Consider the following 19,483-nt stretch of genomic DNA (forward strand, 5'->3'; position numbering starts at 1 on the left):
GACATGGACCTGTTGGAGCGAGTCCAGAGGAGGGCTACGAAGATGATCAGAGGGCTGGAGCACCTCTCCTATGAAGACAGGGCTGACAGAGTGGGGTTGTTCAGCCTGGAGAAGAGAAGGCTCCAGAGAGACCTTACAGCAGCCTTCCAATACCTGAATGGGGCCTACAAGAAAGCTGGAGAGGGACTTTTTACAAGGGCATGTAGTGATAAGGCAAGGGATAATGGCTTTAAACAGAAAGAGGGTAGATTTAGATTAGATATAAGGAAGAAATTCTTCACTATGAGGGTGGTGAGGCACTGGAACAGGTTGCCCAGAGAAGCTGTGGATGCTGCATCCCTGGAAGTGTTCAAGGCCAGGTTGGATGGGGTTTGAGCAACCTGGTCTAGTGGAAGGTGTCCTTGCACGTGGCAGGGGGGTTGGAACTAGATGATCTTTAAGGTCCCTTCCAACCCAAACCATTCTGTGAGTCTATGATTCTATGATTCTATTAAGTCTATGGGCAGCCGCTTCCACCTTCCCTGCATCTGCTTGTGTCGGACACAGCATCACATGCGGGCTGCAGCTCCCCCCTTCCCGGGGATCTGGGCAAGCGACATTTCCATGGGGTTCAAAACCATTGCAGCCGTTCCTGGGCTGCACAGAGCAGGCAGCAGAAAGAGAGCTTGCTGCGCTGGGTGCTGCCTGTAGTAGAGCTGAAACCTGGCAGCAAAGAGCACCAAGCGCAGCGTTGCTGAGGCAGAAGGACAGAGATATTTTGTTTTTGGCGGTGGCGTTGGAGAGCAGGGTTGTAGCCACGGTACAGGCTTTCTGGGGAAAAAGGAGCGCTGTCTGGGCGCAGGGCTTGGTAGTGGAGTTTCCATAATAACAAGGAAAAGATTAGAGGTGAAAAATGAACAGGTAAGTGTGGAGAGAAACAGTTGTCATAAATTCCTTTGTGTCCTACAGACATATGAATAGATCATGGAACATGTATACGTACCCTTTTTTTCCTTTACAAACACTGATGGAGCATGCAACAGAAATCTTTCCCTGGCACTCACTCTCTCTCTCTCTCCCCCTCTCTCTCTAATCCCTTTCCTGCTGGTATGCCAGAGAAAGCTATTTCTGGAACGTGAAATCTAGGTCAAAAAGAAGAAGAAAATCTGAAGGGAATGATAACAGTCTTTCTCCTCAAAGGCCGTACGGGGTCAGCTCTGGCTGGTATGAGCAAAGGGGCCACAGTGGTGCTTTACTCCTCAGCTGCGGCTGCTCACACACAGGCTGAACAATGTGTCCTGTCCTGGTTTGTTTTTTCCTTTGCCTTTACACCACTACTTTTTCCCCACAAAGAAGAGAAGGCCATGACAGCTGAGAGAGGAGAGGAACAGAACTTGCCTTCCTACCCAGAGACCGGGTAATCACTGTGCGCAGAGGAGGAGAAGGAGGAGGAGGAAAGGTGTCTGTACCCATGCCTCACAAGCCAGCGCTACATGAGTTTCCCAGAAGCCATGGAAACTCGTCCCACAGTGAACCAGCCCTTGGGGATTTGGTCAGCACAATGCTGCTTTGTGCTGTGACACCGCACAGAGGTGTGCAGGCACCTTGTCTTTCCTTGACTAAGCACAACCATGCTCCCCCTGCAAGAGCACCAGTGCCAGGGGACTGGGCTGGGATGTGCCTTCTCCCGGGGCAGGGCAGGGTTCCCAGCACAGCAATGGTCCTGGGAGCCACCTCTCTAATTTAGTGATGAAAAGAAAAAAAAAAAGCAATACAAAGAAGACAGAAAGCAGGTTGGAGGCAGAAGGGCAGCTAGTCTGTCATGACTTTGGGGAGTATCTCTCCCAGGTAGTGCTCTCATGCCCAGCCGGGGCTTGGCAAAGCCCTGGCATATGGATGGGCACAAGATGTATGCAGCCCTGGCAGTTGTTTATGGGAGTGCTGGCGGCTCTCAAGGATGAGCCTCATGCCTGGCTCTGGCTGGGGTCACGGTTGGGCTGGCCTGAAGGGCTAGACTTTCTCAAGCTCCTTCTGCTCCAGGTGCTGTGGTTCCCGTGCTGGGCTGAGCTGGGGGCCTGCAGCCAGAGCTACCATCATGGGGTCAGCAGAAAGGGCGAACTGGAGGGTCACTGCCCTCCAGAGCTCACACACCCAGGGACATCTTAACCATTGGTGAGACAGGTCAACAGAGATAGCCCAGTCCTGGAGGAAGAGGCAGAGCTGGATTCCCTGGCCTCCCTGGAAGAGATTTGGGCAGAGGATAAGGAGCCGGGCACCTGGGCTTTCTGGGAGCAGGCAGCTGAATCCCAGGGCAGGATGCTCTGAGCAAGGGTGACATTACCAGACGGCATAGGGAGGACTGGGAAGAGCTCCAGTAGGAACTGGCTCGGTGTGAGCTTTCCCTGCTGTCACTGGTATATTGGGTGGAGGCTGGGCTGGGGTCTCTGCACTCGGGATTCTCACCTCCTTTTGCTGTGCTTTGCTCACCTCTGCTTTCCTGTTTCCCCTGGACATCAAATATTCAGCTCTGTATTGCAAGCAGTCTATTAAGCAAGCAATTCCCAGTGCTGCCTCTAATAAGAAGGAGCTGGGGCTGGGGAGCCCTTTGTAATGCTCAGGAGCCAGTGTGGCTGTCTGCTGAACGCCTGGCAATTAGATGAATAGGTTTCACTGGGGCTTTTGAGTCTCCGGCTTCCAAGGCACAAAGCTTTGTTTAAGGTTGATCAACGGCAGCTCATCATCTGTCTCGCTGGCTGTCAAATGGGAGCTAATTGCCTTGTAATGCACGAGTGACACAGGCGTTTGTGGGAGGAACTGGCTTGTCAGAGGTGTGACAGCTGTCAAGGCTCTCCCACCCAGCCGTGCTCCCCACGCAGACCCCAAGACTGGCAGCCCTCCGTGAAATGGAGCTCGCTGCACCTCCTCATGCCCTCAGCTGGTGGCTGAATCCCTTTGCTTTACAATTCAACCCCCCATGCTATCCTCAAAGAATGTGAAGCCTGTGTCAGCCACAGCATTGCTGCTGCTGGTGCCTCTTTAAGATGTGTCCCTACAGAGAAGAAACCCAATCCGCCGCTCAGGAACTGGGCACGTGATGGCAACAGTTCCTCTGGGCTGGTGCATGGATGGCAGTGCAGGAGGGTGTCCGTGGGAAGGGAACGGGCAAGGGTTCTCAGTTGTTTCACCCCAGAGCCCTGCGTGGAGCAGAGGCCATGAGCGACCATTAGACCTGCAGATGATGGTGCACCCACCTCTCTCTATTGGTGCAGACTGATACCGTCAAGCTGAGAGGTACCAATCTGCTGCTCGGGAGGCCCCTCTCGTACAACACCAACCAATTAAACCCTCAGTGATGCACATTTGCAGGGGGAACTGAGCCCAGGTGGCTGATTAAAGGAGTGACTGCCATCCAGATATGTCTCCTGCCTTCCCCATCATGCACACGCACAAACACAGATGCTCCTCTCTCCTACCATCTCCATCAAAAACGTTTCCCTCCCCAAGCCCCAGCAGCCAATGCAAAGGGCTGGAGGATGTTGTAGAAATCAGCAGATCTCTGCTGGGTCACGTCAGAGAGAGGTGGCAACCAGTCATTTTGAAAGCCCCCTTCTGTGCTATGCCTGCTGTTGCTTCCCGGTGTTAGCCTGGATTTGCTGCAGCGCTGAGCTCAGCATGGGCTGTACTGCCAGCAAGGAGCAGGGGTGGGCTTGTGGGGAGTGGGGTGAGCCAGGGTCGAAAGAGCGTGGGACAGAAGCAGAGCAGAGAGGGTGGTAGGAAGGAGGGATGGGGCTGAGCAAGCAGGCCGTCCTTCCCTGGGGTTCTCTTCCTGTTCCTGCCTCATCCTGGGGACTTTGACTGTGATGAGCCCAGAGTGCAGACCACTGAAGGGGAGACACGAGGGCACGGGCATGTCTCTGGGTGGGAAGGCCTGGAGCTGGGCACGAAGGCTGCCAGTGCTCCCCTTCCCGCTCCCCCCTCTGCCCGCTGCTGGGACAGGGCTCCAATCTGGCTCCCACTAACAGTCCACTCCTGCGCTCCGGCAGCTTTGCCTGTGGCAGATATGCTGAGGCTGCTGTGAAACCCCCCCATAGCTCTGTGGTTCACTGCCAGAGCACATGCCAAGAGCAGCCTGCCCCGCTGGACCTGACCCCGACATCCCTGTGGGTGACAGGGCTTGCTGTCTGCCTCCACGCCGCTAGCAGCACTTTACAACCCTGGTGAGATGCCGAACTCCTCCTGCCCACTCTGGTGTCTGCCTGGCATGATGTCCAGGCACCTCCATGTCTGGGAACACCAAGGCATCACCTTTTTTAACCAGTTCCCAAAACCGTTCCCAGGTTGGGATCCCGTAGCTCCTTGTGCCCTGCATTACGGCTGAGCCTCACCTGGAGCACTGGGGCTGTCCAGGAGCTGAGAGGGACACAGGCTGCCTTGAAAAAAATGATGCAAAAGTGATGCAGATCAAGTGACTTGAAGCATCATGGAAAGGTAACAGGTTTCTCTTCTGGCAAGAGCCTGCCAACTCTCTGGAGCCTGCTCCTACCCCCCGGCACCCCGGGAGGGCCTTGCACCAGCCAAAATGCTGCAGTGAGAGCAGAGCTGCTCCCCACACTGCAGCTTCGCACAGCCGAACCTGTTGGCTCTGCTCAGGCCTTCAGGAGCCATTTGCAGAAGCAGCATCTCCAGAGCAATGCTCCTCCCTGCCACCCACAGCCCTTGCACGTGTTTTCCAGGAGAGGCGTGGACCGCTAGGGAGTGAAGCCACTGCTGCAGATCGTGCTTCGGTAAAGGCAGCCACAGGTGGAGCCTGGCTGCACCAAACATGTCCCTGGGCCAGGGCGGTGCTGGTCTCTGCAGCGGGGAGCCAGCACCAGCTCATTTTTGGATGAGACAGAAAACCAGCTCTTGCATCTCTTTTCTCCTGGGCTTTCCAAGCACTGCGAGGTCTGAGCAGCCTTTGCCGTTCCTTACTGTCTTGAGCCAGTGACCCCAGCATCCTGGCAAAATTACATCGTGGGGAAAAAAAGCACTTGCCTTCCTTGCTTCCCACCTGGGTGCTGAAGGCGTGGGGCGTTCACAGGAGCCTCCTCTGGCAGCACTGCAGGTGGACATGGTGGTCCTGCCAGGGAGCACAGGCAGCCCTGACCCATCCCAGAGGTGCTGGGTGCTCTGGCCATTGGGGAAGGGAGGGCTTGGCATGCAGGAGAGCCAGATCCAGCAAGACATTTGGCGAAGATACCTGCTCTGCTGCGATGCTGGGAGCTGCCTCCTGGGAGAGATGGCCCAGCTGGTGAGAAACACCAGCTGAACGGGGCTACCTGCAGCATCACCCCAACTCTGGGGGATGGAGTCAGTCCTGACTCACATCGGAGGGAGAAGCCAGGCTCTTGTCCAGTACAGTAATTACTAATCAAAAGAGAAGGGCCTGGAACGAATAATGCCCGCATCCAGCGCCAGGTGGGCATCTGGAGCTGGGTATAACACTGCCGACCACTCAGTGCACTGAGGCTGCAGGGTGCTGGGCTCTGGGGCTTGGGAGGGCTTGTTAGTGCCTTGAAACTCAGAGCAAGACCTGGTTTTACCCCACAACAGGGATGTTGGGGTCTCTAGTCTATGTACACCTGATGGAGAGGGGCAAATAGGACTTGATGTGTTAGACACCTACGTGGCTGCTGCAATTCTGTCTCTGGGAGAGAAAGCAGTTGGAGCCAGTCCAGCCAAAGGATGAACTCCCAGCATCTTACTGTCAGAAGATTTTGAAAGACTGGTCTCTAGGGAGCAGCCTGAGGACTGGGTGCATCAGGGTGATGCTGTCTGCCTGTTACCTCTTCTGCCCTGCCTGCAGGGGAAGGGACCGGGGTGCAAGTGCTGTGAGCCCAACACACAGAACCGCTCTGCCTCTGCATGGAGCTGGGCTGTTGCCTGGATGGCACAGGAACCGTGCTGGTGAGCCCTACGTTTGGCACACCACTGCCTGGGCTGTGCTGCTCAGGTCTGGGCTGGCTGGGGTCCTGCCCTCACTGGCCACAGCTCAGGCCCCTGGCTGGGCAGGGTCAGATCTGCCTGTGACTATGCTGGGCAAAATCACAAACCCTGTGGATCTGGAGGGGGCAAATTCACACCATTCACCTTTTCCCCCAGATCCAATCCCCCAGACCTGTTTCCAGGAGTCCTGCCCTGTGTGGGAACCTGCAAAGAAGTTCATGATGAACCCCAAAGCCTTGTCACACCTCCATCACTGAGGGACGGAGGCAGATGCTTTCTGCCCTCCCTCCTCCCGTCAGCCCCAATTTCTGCCTCTGGCTGAAGGGGCTGCAGAGATCAGGATATGCTCAGACCCTGGGAAAACTGGTGCAGAGTCCCCAGTAGACACCTTTGTTCCTGAGAGTTTCAGACAGAGGTCAAACCTGTCAACTGTAGCCTGGATTGGGATAATGAGATGCATAGTGGAATGGAGGAGGAGGAAGATGGAAGCTATTGATAGTGTAGGGGAGCAGGGCTGCTTGCCTGTGCTGCAGGTTCCCGTTGCACCCGCAGCCCCACAGGACTTCAGGCAGAGAGGGCAGCCAGTGCTCCTGGGCAAGGTGGGCATCCTGCGGGGTGCTCCCAGCTGCAGCACTCAGGCCTGGGTTTGGCTTGACTGAGTGAAGACTTCTGAGCTCTCCCGGACCTCTGCAGGCCACATCAGCAGTGCCAGCCAGTTCCCAGCAACCAGAGCCTGTCTGCCATTTCAGTGCCTGCATCTGGAGATCCATCCCCAGCCATCCTAGCAGTGTGCCTGGCTGCTGACCTCCCTCTCTGGCACAGAGCAAGCCCCCATAAGCCCACAAAAGTCTTGGACAACCGTGGCTGGAGATACAGGCATCTGAAGCCCAGCGCCTCACATGCTTGACACCTCCCAGGTAGTCAGCAGCAGTATCCCCTGTCCCCGCTGGCCTCGCGCCCCTTCCCCTCCGCCTCCCCGTCGCACACCGCTGGCACTCACTGCTGTTTGTGGGCAGGGTCCTGCTGCCGCTGAGGCTGCCCGCCGGCGGGGGGGAGATGGAGCGGACGGAGCCCGTGTCCTCTTCCTGGGAGCAGCCCGCCTGGATGGCTCGGAGGTAGCTGTGGCTCCGGGAGCGGAAGTAGCTGGGCAGAGGCAGGTCCAGCACCTCCGCAGTGGCTGACTCGGCCTCGCTGTAGGTAGAGTCGCAGACCGCCTCGTACTGCTCCCCCAGCTCCGGCTCTGGCACCTGCACGGGAAGAGGGGCAGAGCCAGTCACTCCCTGCCTGCAGGCAGCCCTTTCCCTTCCCCTCCTGCTCCTCTCCCTGCAGCCACCCTGCCGCCGCTCCTTTGTGGTCCCGCTTATGGCAGACGAGACCGGGAGGTGCAGTGGTCAGTGCTGGTGGGGTGCAGGATGCCTGGGCTCTCTGCCAAAAGACAGAGAAGAGGGGGCCCTCCTTGGAGGCCAGAGGGTCCCTGCTCGTGGAGTAGGAGAGACTTACCACCACAGTGCCTGCAAAAAAAACCCCAGTCTCTGATGGAGAGGCTGAGAGCACGTGAGGCTCAAATCCCTGTCCAGCCCCTGACAGGTCCCCCTGCCCCACCAGCACAGCTGGGAGACCCCAGCCTCAGCCGTGAGACCCTGCCGGGGCAGGCGTGCTTCTTGGTGGGGAGAGATGACCTGGCCCTCCAGCAGGGTGCAGCACGGAGAGAGAAGGTGGGAAGGTGTGGGCTAGGGGGACAGCCTCCACGCTTGACCAGGGACAGGCTGCCTGGACTGGTTCTGGGTGGCACCGTTGGGAACCCATCCTAGCCCTGTCCGCAGTCAGGGACCAGGAGAGGGCTCGGCGGCAGGCCGCAGCGAGGTGTGAGCCGAGCAGGGGCAGCTTTGCTCCCTGCTTCTCCTGCTGCCCCCACATCCCTCCCACCCGTGCCCCCAGCCCTGCCCTGCTCTCCGGTAGCAGAGGCTGGTCAAACTTGGAGTCAGGAGAGGCTCACCTGGGTTAAACCAGAGCCAGCCTAAGGCAGAACATTCTGAAATACAGATGAGAGATGCTGAGATTGGCCCTGTTGCCCACTTCCATCTCTCCTGGTCCTTTCTTTGGCCTCAAAGACAGTATTTCTGCCCAGCATTGGCATCTGAGCTCCACAAGGTTTGGCTCAAAAAGTTCATCTACTTTCCCACTAAAACTGACGGTCCCTAACCCCCTGCTGGGGCCAGGGGAACCAAGCTCTGCAGCTGCCCTGAGGTGCCCAGGTCAAGAGTTCCTCCTCCTCCTCCTCCTCCTCCTCTTCCTGCTGCCGGCCGAGCCCCGGAGCGACCTGGGGCAGTAAATATCTGGGATAAGTGAGGGGGTTCCAAAGATCTGGAAGAAAGAGTTGGAGAAGGTTAAAGGCTAAGAGTGGGTGAGCCCCTCACACAGACAGCCATTGCACAGGGACCGAGGACGAGGCTGCTGGCCCCGGGTGTCGGCTGACCCCACAGCCTGCCTTGCAGCCTGCCGCGGGTGTCGGGCTGACCCGAGAAAGCTCCATGAGGAAGGAAGAGGGAAACGCCAGCGGGATGGTACCTGCTCTCCATGGGTAAATATCTGAGGGATAAGTGAGGGGGTTCCAAAGATCTGGAAGAAAGAGTTGGAGAAGGTTAAAGGCTAAGAATGGGTGAGCCCCTCACACAGACAGCCATTGCACAGGGACCGAGGACGAGGGGAGCGGACGGCCCGTCCCCCGGGGCCACTACTGCTGACACTTCAGTACAAACTTCAGAGCTCATAAGATGCCAAGCAAGATGCCGCACAGGCCCCTCAGACAGTGGCACAAACATGGCACAGCAAAGCTCCACGGGACGCCTCCCAGACGGAGAAAAGCTGCTGATGCATTCAGCCGGTTGTATGCACCATATATCAATATATATACACTGGGCACACTTGGGACACACAATGCTGGGACACCCCTTGGCACACATGGGTTGCCTGTGGCTGCTGGATAAGGGCTGGTGTGGCTCCCAGTTAGCACCTCTGCAAAGCCCCCAGCATTGGCCAGCACCTCAAAACGTGGCCAGGAGCAGCAATGGGCCCCCGCAGCCTACAGAGCTGAGGTGGATGGGGAGTCTGAGTGCTCCACATCGGGGAAACTGTCCTTCACCCTGATGGGGTCGGGCTGGCCACCTTGCTGCTATCTCCTTTGTCCCTGCGCCAGGAAGAAGGCACACGGAAGCGATACTGCCTTCTCTCCATAGCAAAGCCACAGCACACACTCGGCATAAGGACAGACGCCCAACAGATACTGCACTGCCTGTGGGGAGGAATGCCTTCTCCTCCCCTCCATCCCTGGTCTGCAGAGCACATCCACCCTATGAGCTCTGCCCTGTGTGAGCTGCCCAAGATGACCCATCTTGGGAAGAATCCAGGTTCAAAATGTACCCAAGGGAAGAGGCTTGGCTCTGGGGGCTGGGTCCGGCCCTTCTACACAGGGCACAGCTCAAAGTGTGGATAAGCAGTGTTGGGGGTCACCAGCTGGCTCTCTCTGGCCACCGGTCCCCTTGGTGTGACAGGTGGAGCTGACATGCACACCCAGTGAACCCTGGACTTCCAGGTTTGCAAGGCGGACGTCAGCTGGGACAAAACCAAGCGGAGTGGACTTGTCATTCAGAGCTGGGGATGCTTCTGTGTGGGAGGACACTAGGGTCTTGCTGGACACACAAGGAAGGTGTTGGAGGTCACACAAAAGTGAGGGCAGGGGAGGAACTGCCTCTGGCACTGGATGAAAGGGCAGGTCAGGCCCACCAGAGGATCAGACCAGCACACACTGGCAGCTGTACCAGCTCCATCCTGGATCAACAGATATACAATTTGTGGGAGGCCTCTAAATCCCAACACAGCTGCAAACTGAATTCTCTCTGATTTGGAGGAAAGTGGGCAGAGTGCACGTGATGACAGCAACCCCACGCTTGAGCGGGTGCTGTGGCAGTCAGCGTGTCCCCAGCATCACAGTGCTACCAGTCTGGGTCTGGGGCATTTGCCTGGGCAGCTCCTGGCACATCGTGGGCTGCTCAGACCCTCCAGCTCCAAGACCCTTCTGATGTCTTCATGGGGGTGCTGCACTCAGCTGCTAAATGGCAGCTTTAGACAGGGACAGAGCACAGAGTCAGCCCACCCATTGTCTTCATGCAGAGACCTGGCTTCAAACATGCATTTACACGCAAAGGACAGGAATGCGACGGTCTTGACCCCTTCTCTGTGCAATGAGACACCCAGGACATTGCTGTTGATGTACGAGGAACGAGACTGACCACAAGGAACAAGTACACCCGTGAGCAATGCCCCGTGCCCTTCCCCAAAGCTCTCCACCAAGGGCTCCAACCGCTCCGTGACAGCAGGAGAAACCAGCCATGGGGCCGGAGAGGCTGGGCTGGGACGGAGGAGGGCTCAGAGCCCCACGCACCTGGAGGGGAACGCTGGCACGCGCCTCTCACCCTCCTCCATGCTCTGGTTTGTGATGCCCATCCCGCTGTTTTAACCCCTGCCTCACGCTGCTGCCCTTGATCATTGCGCACAGACAGAGCAGAGCAGCGCAGAAGGGGCACATGCGTGCATGTGTTCCCACGCAGACACGTGTGAACAGAGACGTGACGTGACAGAGGCCCAGGGCGACAGTGAAACAGCTGGGCGAAGCTTGTGGAGCCATTGCTGCCCCGGGGACCTCCACCTGCGTACAGAAAGGATGGGCCCCGCGGGGCTGAGGTAAGCACACGGGACCGCTGCAAAGGCCTCATCCTGGCATGGGTTATTTCCTGGCCTGTGAGGCAGATGGCTTATAGCCACCCAAGCCCCACGCTGCTCCAGAGTAATCCCAAGGGCACAGGGAGTTAAACCCAGTTTGCACTGACTGCATCCCAGAGGTCGGGGTCAGGGCATGAGCCCACCCTGTGGCAAGGGGTTTGCCACCCACCATCAGCACCTCACTGGCATCCTTGGCTTTGCCCTTCCCATGGGGACCAGGAATATCCAAAGGAGACATCCCCAGCTAGCTGGCAGGACAGTCTCCCAAATTACAGGCACCTTGTTCCTGGGTCCACTGCTGCACGAGGGACGAGGTCCTCAGAGCTAAGCAGGGTTACTGTCCCCGGTGACCCGCTGCAGGGTCCCAGGCTGGATGCCACCTTTTGCACAGGTGAGGTTGGCCCAGGCTCTGTACCCACCCAGTGGGCAAGGATCTTGCAGCAGGGGTGAACAGGGTGGCTTCTGGGTGGTGACATGGTGGGACCCTACGCTCAGAGCAGCCCTGAGCTTCATCCATTGCTGTGAAGCATCGCTCTGGGCTACCATACCTGTGGCCACGGCAGAGTGACTTCAGCTGCACCAGCAGTGCTGAGAGGAGGCAAAGCTAGGGGAAGGGGAGTCTAATATGAATCAGAATTAAGGAGCTGGCCTTTATACTTTGGTAAAGCTGCTAGAGAATAGCGTGTGCAATTCCTGGAGCGCAGCCAGTGTCTTATTTTGAAGGGGGAAAAAGATGTTCCTCTCTCCCCTCAGCCGACCTCCTTTCTCACTGGGGTGTGCCACTGCAGCAGGGCTCAGTGCTCCAGCATCTCACCTGGTTGATGCAACTGGACTCGTTGACGCTGTCGGAGATCTGGTTGTATTCTTCCTCCCAGGTTGGGAACTTCGGAGGTAGGAGGATCTCGACAGAGTCCAGGCGGTCCAGGCTCCTGCCAGCAGAGAGAGAGGGTGTGAGGGGTGTCCCCATAGTGGGGGCAGCGCTGGGGCTGTGCTGGAGCTGCCGCCCTGCCAGGAGAGCCAGACCACCCCTGCCCACAGCACCCTCTGCCAGGCACAGGCACACGTGGCAGCACGGAGACAATGCTGGGCACCGAGTCCACGGCTTGGCCCCTGTTGCAGCTCCTGGAGTAGAAGGAAGCACTTCCTCACCATGCCGGCCCCTGGTTTGAGCTATGGAGTCTGGCACACGGGTGAAGGTTTGTGGGGTGCAGGGGAAGGAGAGGGGTCAAGACCTTGGGTCCTGCTGCCCCCGGGAATGCACTGCAGATGCCAGGTTAGTCCAGCTGAACCCCAGGGAGCACATGGGATCCATGCCAGCCTCCAGAGTCACAGCCCTGGTGACAGACTGGCTCTCACACCGGCTGATGCTGGGGGCTGGGTTCAGGGAAGCCAGCTCTTCCCTGCCTGGACTGGTGGTAAGCGGGTGAGAGGTGGGGTGAGAAATGACTTTTAAATGGTATTTTGTGGACTTTGCAATTGGAAACATCTGCAGGATTTTTTGGGTTTTTTTATTCGTGCAGAGGAATCCAAAAGATAATCTGGAAGAAGTTCCAGGGGACCCAAGCCTGAATGACAGTGTTGCAGGAGCAGGGCGGGTTGGTCTTTCCAGAGCACATTTTGCTTCAGGCTCTGCGAGAAGCACTGTCCCCATGCAGAGGCTCAGGGCTCAACAGCAGCCTCTGCAGCAGGGGAAGAGCAGGGCTGTCACTGAGCCTGACCCAGCCAAGACCACATCTACGGTCTCTGCTGAGACCCAGGCACATGGGGGCTGGGAGGGATGTGGAAGGATGGGAGGGACGTGGGAGGAAGAGGAAGGATGTGGGAAGGATGGGCCTCCCCCATTCTTCTGTTCCACCATGAGACCCTGTGTGAAGGAGTCCTTGTCACAGATCAGGTGGGGCATGGCGGAGGACACGCCAGCCTGGGTGAGCTGTGGGAACTCTCCCTCTTGAATCCCTCAGGGTGCCATTTCCCCCATGTCCAGCAGGGCCGTGGGTGCAGAGGTCTGTCCTTCACCAGCCTGGGGGACAGTGAAGCTGAGGGCAGGGTGCGTCCCAGCTGGGCAGGAGCCTGTGCAGCGTGTGGACCTCCAGGAAGGACTGTGGCACCTCCCGAGTCTCCATCCCGGGGCGTGATGAGCACGGGGAGTAGTCTCTTCTGCCAGGGGAGATGGAGGAGACACCCAGCCCCCAGGGGACCCACTGCTGAGCAGCCAAGGGCAATGTGGTGTCCCAAGCCCTGGGCTATTTGTTTATTGCCTTGTTTCCCTTGGCCTGAGAGGGTTTTGTCTGTGAGCTCACCACACACCCATGGTGTGAGTCAGTTGTGTCCTGGGGCAGGCAGTGTCCCTGCCAGCCTCCCTGTGCCCATCTTTTGGGCTTCACCCTGACCTACCCTCGCAGCCTGCCCATGGGAAAACTGAGTCACAAAGCAGGTAACAGTTTGGAAGGGCAGAGACCCTCTCACAGGGACAGATCGTGTCTCACTCCTCTGTGCCTCATCCTGGCTAAGGCTGCAACTGTCCTTCTCCCTGCAGTCCCTCCTGTCCCAAACCACAGGTCCGGTGCCCCTCAGCTGGTGGAGCCCAGAGATGGCCCCAGCAACTCTGGACAAGGAGACCAAGGATCTTGGTGAGGGCTGGCATGGGGCTGTGCCAGGGCACGGTGCCCCCGCTGCTGTCCCAAAGGTGTGCCAGGCTGGCAGGGGACCCCAGCGAGGCCCCGCAGCAACCAAAGTGGCCACAGCATCCAAAAAGCTCTTTGGTGAGGGGAGGAGAGGTGAGGGGGTGGTCAGCAGATGGCAGCCGTGCTCATGCTCCGGCACCGGCCTGGCTGGTGCTCCGGCCTGTCCCGTGCCCCGCACAAGCCCTGGCCAACCTGGGGCAGAGGGGACGGGCAGACCAGGATGCGATGTCCCTCACTGGAGCGCAGTGCCAAGAGCTGCAGAGCCCCCTCCTTCCCAGGCAGGATCCTTCCCTCCAGCAAATCTCCTGCTGGGGACCAAGCACTCGCAGCAATGGCCGCATCCAGCCCAGCCCTGCCCAGACCCCTCCTCTCCCATGTAGCTGCATCCACGGCTCGTCCAGCTCTGCCCCTCCTGCTCAAACACCCTGCTCTGACGTAGCCCCTTCCTCAAAGCTGCCTGTCTGTGGGCTCCAGCTGGATCCCAGCAGCCCAGGTGAGGTCATACGCTGATGGACATGACCTGAATGGACAATAAGGCCAAGATAGGAAGAACCTCAGTCTCTCAATTTGGGTATTTTGCATCAGAGAGCCCTGGACCCAACTCTGCTCCCCCTGAAGTGGATGTGAAGGCAGGGAACAGGGATGGATTCAGAGCATGCATTTCCAGGGCTCCCTGCAGTTAATTTTGTCACCATTTCTCAGCAGAAAGCAGCATCTGGTCTGCAATCTGAAGCCACCATGAGGGGTCTCCACACTGCCTGCTGCACCCTCACTTCCTTCTGGCTCTGTCTGCTGAACATCAGCATTTCATCCGCGGTGGCTGCTGCCTCCTCCTGCCCCTCTGTGCTGCTCACATCCTCCTGAGCGGCAGCATCTGAAACACTGACAGCCTGTTACAGCCCCTGGGTGCCTTGTCCCGGGAAGAGGAGCAGCTGGTAAGGACACTGCACAGCATCACCTCCGGTCAGGTGGTCCACACAGACCCCATCCTGCAAGGACCAGCCTCTTGCCCAGCAAGCTTTTGCTGTGTTCCCCTTGCTCTGCTGTCTATCTGGCTCAAGCCACTGTGGGTCTTCCTCCCTCAATACCTGGTCGCAGACCTCTTAGCTCATCTCTCCTGGCCTCAGGATATTACCCAGCCTAGTGTGCCAACCGGGCACTTGCTGGCTGGTCCCAGAGTCCCTGGGACACCTGTGGAGCAAAGCAGATGGCACAGCCCCAGCAGCCTGTGGGCTACCTGCCAAGTGTCCTCAGCCATGCTGGCTGAGCATCTTCCATGTCTAAATAGCATCATGGGCTTGGGATCGCTGCCCTCCCTCGAAGGAGCAGATGCTTAGAGAGGAAGTTCACACAGCTCCATCAAAGCAGTGCCCTCCCCATCACTGAGGGGACAGGGACCTGGAGCAGGCTCCTAACACCAGGGCTATTTGGAGTCACCAGGATGGAAAGCTCTCTCCATTCCTTTGCCGCATCTTCTCCTGTCCTGCTTGTCTACTCATTTGCCTGCCCCGTGGGCAGTCTGAGCTGGTGTGCAGGAGCCCTGCTGGGCTCTGATCACCACATGGGATCTCCATGTGGGTGCTGCTGGCTAGACCCCAAGGACTGCTTCTGGGGTGGCCCTTGGAGACCCATGCAGAGCTCCCGGAGGAGCTCCAGTGTTACCTTTGGGTGGTGCTCTGCTCACTCAGGGACTGTTGGGTGGCCTTGAGGTAACTCTGCCTCCGAGCTGCAGTTTTCGGGGATGGTTTGGGGCTGGTTTCTGAGTCTTCACTGTCATCATCCCCCATGGCTTTGATGTAACTCCCGCTCCGCATGCGCCGGCACGGGATCTCGCTGTCTTTGTCCCGAGACAGCGTGTTGTTCCACTCCCCCTGAGGCACCTGCAAGAGTAAGGGGAGCATGAGCAGATGTGAGGGATGGCACCTCTGGGATCAACGGAATCATGGGGACTTGGGGAGATTGGTGGCAAGGACAACTGTGGGACCCTCAGCTGGAGTGTAGTGGGAATGGGCAATGCAATTCCTTTCCAACCCTCCCTTACCAGTTCATGCCAGGCAGCCTTGCGTTTGATTGCCTCTGTTTTAGCACATCTACTCACAGCCATTCACCCCACCGCCACTGCAGACCACCTTCACACTGGACCATGCTTACACAGTCGATACAAGCTGTACAATGCCAGACATAATGGGGAGGGAAGAGTCTCACCAGATTTGCGCTGGGCATTGGAACAGGAGTGGCACACACTTGTTCAACACAAAGCCCACATTCATTTAAGGTAAAGTGCGATACTGTTCAAGCCAAAGCAATCAAGAGCTGTTGTAGACCAGGATCTGTGGATCAGAGCCCAGACCTTCACTAGGTCCAACACCCTTTAAGGTTTCTTAGTGGCTGAAATTCATGTCTGAAGCCAAGCCAGGCCCTCACAAGTTCCTCTAGAGCAGCTTGGGCATGTAGACCTTGTGCTGGCCTCTCTACACAGAGATGAGTAGTACCTTGTGCAAGAAAAGCACTTCTAACTTCACCAAGATGACAACTCTGCAATTAATTTAAAGCAGACATGGTCTCTTGTTCCCTCATTAGAGATGGGCGAGCTGATGTTTCCACTAGAGGCCTGAAGCACTGAGTAACTGAAGTAACCAACACCATTGCCTGCCTGTCCCGTGAAGGGTTTGTGTAGGTGATTGGAGGCACAGCCAAGGTGCTCGGCCAGCAGCAGAGCCAGATGTCAGCCCAGGACAGATCAGGACAACAGCCACACGTAGGACAGGCCAGGAGAAAGATGGGGCAATCTGAGTTGCCAGGAGCAAGCCTGGGTTTCATGGCTAACTTGGTTTGTAGCTGGCCTTTGATCCGCCCTTAAGCTGAGGAGACGTGGTCAAGGAGAAGCAAGGGCAGATATGAGGAATGCAGCAATGTGCAAACCATGCAGACACCAGCACAGCCCAAGGCCCCCCAGTCTGCTGTGGGAAGCAGGCTGGTTGGGGAGCGCCATGGGGAGCAGCAAAGGGTCTTGCGCTGAGCGTAGCTCGTGCTGCCGAGAGCATCCACATTGACTCTGCTGGATGGAGCTGTTGGATTTGCCCAGCTCCCCAGGGGGCTGTGGGATTAATCAGCCAGTGTTTATATAGTGCTTTGGGGATGCAGAGCTGTGTTGCAGCCAACTGTGATGAGCCAGAGCCGTTAAGCGCTGCATGGTTCCTGTTCTCCTCCTTGTTCACAGCAGGCATGTTCTGTGGGAGCCAGAGCTGGCTTGAGGATGCCGTCTGCTGCTGCTGGGGTGCAACATCTTCAGATGAGGTTCAGATCTGCAGGTAGTGGCTTCTCGTTCTCCTGAGAGGGCCCGGGATTGAGCCCAGGCTCAATCCACGTGCAACAGCTTAGCTCACTCTGAGGGCTTTCTTCTGCCCAAAGGAGCCAGGAGCCCACGTCCTGCCAGCCTGCTGCTTGCTGTGTCTGTTCGGGAGAAGGCAAGGGGTGACCCCAGCACTATGCGGAGCAGAACCCAAACAGCCTGTGGGACCATTTTGGTGATGGGGCTTCCACTGTGATGTGCACCCATGAGCCAGGACCCGTATTATCAGGGGACATGGAACAGAGAGCCAGAGGCATTGTGTTGCCTGCATGCGAGATCCAGGTAGGTGACCAATGTGGAGCAAGTCTCACACATGAGACATAAACCTGGCCAGGCCTCCCTGGCCCCGCTGCGGCTGCAGGTTTTCCCAGGTCTTTCCACTCTGCCTCCTGCAAGCTTTGTGCTTGGCAATGGCTTCTGGGCTGGCTGCTTGCAAGGTTGCCCAGCTCAGGAGCTACTGGGTGTTATCCAGCAGGTTCCTACAAAAGTAAGAGCAGAGAGCCCTTTCTCTCCTGGGTGTGAGCACTCCCTCTGCCCCAGCCCAGCTGCCTGCACTGGGCGGCCCTGAGGCCGGCCAGGAGGGACCCTGCTGGCTCCAGCTGAGTTCTGCCATGGGAGAAATCCCACAGGTCACTGGGGTGGCTGGCTCTGACCTTTGCTAAAGGAGACAGGAGCCCTGAGAAGCCCTTTTATACCCATTGCCTTGGCATCAGGTTTGACTTGAGACTGCATTTTGCTGCCTGCCTTCTCCTCAGGATGAGTTGCAGCTTCCTGCCTGCATGGGTCCTGGGCCAGCAAGGGGCTGGGGCGAGGGGGCAGACAGGGCTGGAGTCTGCAGGCTCTGGCTAAGGAGGTGAGAGCTTGCCAGCAGCCAGGCATGCCAAGCAGGGGCCAGGGAACTATACAGCCATCCCCTATGCAGAGGCAAATGCTGTATTTTGTGGGACAGTGAGAGGTGCTGGGCTCAGCAGGGGCATTAATACCCCAGGCTCTTGTGGCTGCTCTGCTGCTGCTGCTGCTGCTTGAGGGCAGGGTCTGCCAGTTGCTCAGCTCCACCCGGGCTTGTGCATCTGCCTCCTGGCCTTGGGCACTCTTGGGTCTAGGCAAAGCAACACAAAGACAGTGTTTTCAGTACGTCTCTGCTGGTGCAGCTTGTCTACAGCAGCGTGAGCCAAGCATCCCACAGCACTGCCTGCCCTGTACGGACCCTGTCTGTCTCCTAGGGACAGCCTCCACCAGCTTCCCCGTCGCATTGAGACAGCCCGCTGGTCCTAAATGAGCTGCCTTATATCTCCTTTCCCTTGCCTCTCCTCTACTCTGTGCCTTGGCAAGGCAGCAAGAAACAAAGCTGCTCTCAAGGTGCTCCACATTCCAGTTTAGCAGCGTCAAGGGGAAGGAAGATGCTTGGCAGAACACCCTTTGAATCTGGTACCCCAGTTTGGGGTGTGTCCTGCCTCTGTCTGCATGCGGAGTCCACAGGGACTTGCAGAGCAAGAGCACACAGCTCTTGCTCCCATGGGACAGAGCACAGACAAGTGCTTCAAAAGTGCCACACCTGAAAAGACAAGTAGGTGCCCTTGGGGATCCTTGAAAGCAGTGCAGGTACTTGAAGTGCTGTTCAAGATCCTCCAGGGTGCTTCTCTGCACCTTCAGGCACCTGAGGATGTGAGGAGCCTGTTCCATAGTCTCTGAAGCTCTGTTGATGGGGTTGAAGAGCACAGAGCACCTCCTGTTGTCAAGGGACAGACCTCGACGGTGGCCAGTGCAGCACCTTGATGGCAGCAACTTTCCTGGCAGCTGAGACCCCGGACTCTGAACACAGCATGTGTATTTCAGAAAGGACAAAGTGGAAATGAGGGCTGCCTTGTGTTGCACCTAGGCCTGGCACAGAGAAGCTCAGGAGGCTCCTCACAGGCTGTGGGAGCCTTGCTGCTCTTCATGCTGCTCTCCCAGATGTAGACTTGGTTCTGCCCATGGTGGTTTGGTTGGTGTGAAAGGGGTGGGAGCAAGAGGACGCCCAGGTCAAGAGCCCTTGTAGGTGGCTGCTGGCACAGAGGGCTCGGGGATCTACCCTGCCCAGTGGCTGCACAGGAGAGGAGGAGTGGACAACAGAGATGCTCTGCCAGGCTTCAGGATGTGGATCCTCCTTTCTGCCTGGTCCATGCAGTGCCCCCGGGGTGCAGGCATGTGGGATCCAGGCACATGTCCATCCCTGGGAGCTGGGCTTCACTGACACCATCCTGCCACAATACTGCATGCTGCAACGAAGCAGTGCCTTCTGGCTCTTCTGCTGTCTTGAGCTCAGAGTGGAGGGAAAAGGAAAGAAGGGGCCACACAGAGGTTTCCCCCTACCTTAATTCTGCCTGGGGCATTCCCCAGTCACCTGGAGCATTAACAGAGGGGAGAGAGGAGGGGAGGGGAAAACTCCAATCCTGGGTGCTGGGCAGGGGCAAAAGAGCTGCACCATCACTTCAGTGAGGTCTGGGGGAAGAGAGACTCGCAGAGCAAATAGGGTTTCCATTTGCATGTGTGCCAGCTCTGACATGCAGCCCAGCCCCGGCACACACAGACATGCACCACACATGAATGCACCCGCCGAGGCACCCGCGGGGCCGGATGCAGTGTGCAGGGATGCACGTGCCATGCAGCCAGGCTCCAATGCAAAGAGACTGAGCCCGATGCGGGTACACCGCCAATCCCTCCA

At 57.6% G+C, this 19,483-nt stretch overlaps 1 protein-coding gene across 3 annotated transcripts in view; it reads right to left on the reverse strand.

Annotated features, from left to right (window-relative positions):
- Positions 1-19,483, reverse strand: part of DLGAP4 (DLG associated protein 4) — a 72,874-nt gene that overhangs the window by 48,940 nt on the left and 4,451 nt on the right. The window contains exons 2-5 of one of the 3 annotated variants that reach the window (XM_009283256.1): positions 15,090-15,307; positions 11,558-11,672; positions 8,533-8,583; positions 6,965-7,211 (exon numbers count right to left, since the gene is read on the reverse strand). In XM_009283256.1, the coding sequence (XP_009281531.1) occupies positions 6,965-7,211; positions 8,533-8,583; positions 11,558-11,672; positions 15,090-15,307 (631 nt within the window). The remainder of the gene's footprint in view (positions 1-6,964; positions 7,212-8,532; positions 8,584-11,557; positions 11,673-15,089; positions 15,308-19,483) is intronic. The other 2 variants (XM_019473132.1, XM_009283258.1) reach the window with 2 other exon arrangements.

Source organism: Aptenodytes forsteri, unplaced genomic scaffold (genome assembly GCF_000699145.1).
Source record: "Aptenodytes forsteri isolate BGI_AS27 unplaced genomic scaffold, ASM69914v1 Scaffold38, whole genome shotgun sequence".
Lineage (NCBI taxonomy): Eukaryota > Metazoa > Chordata > Aves > Sphenisciformes > Spheniscidae > Aptenodytes > Aptenodytes forsteri.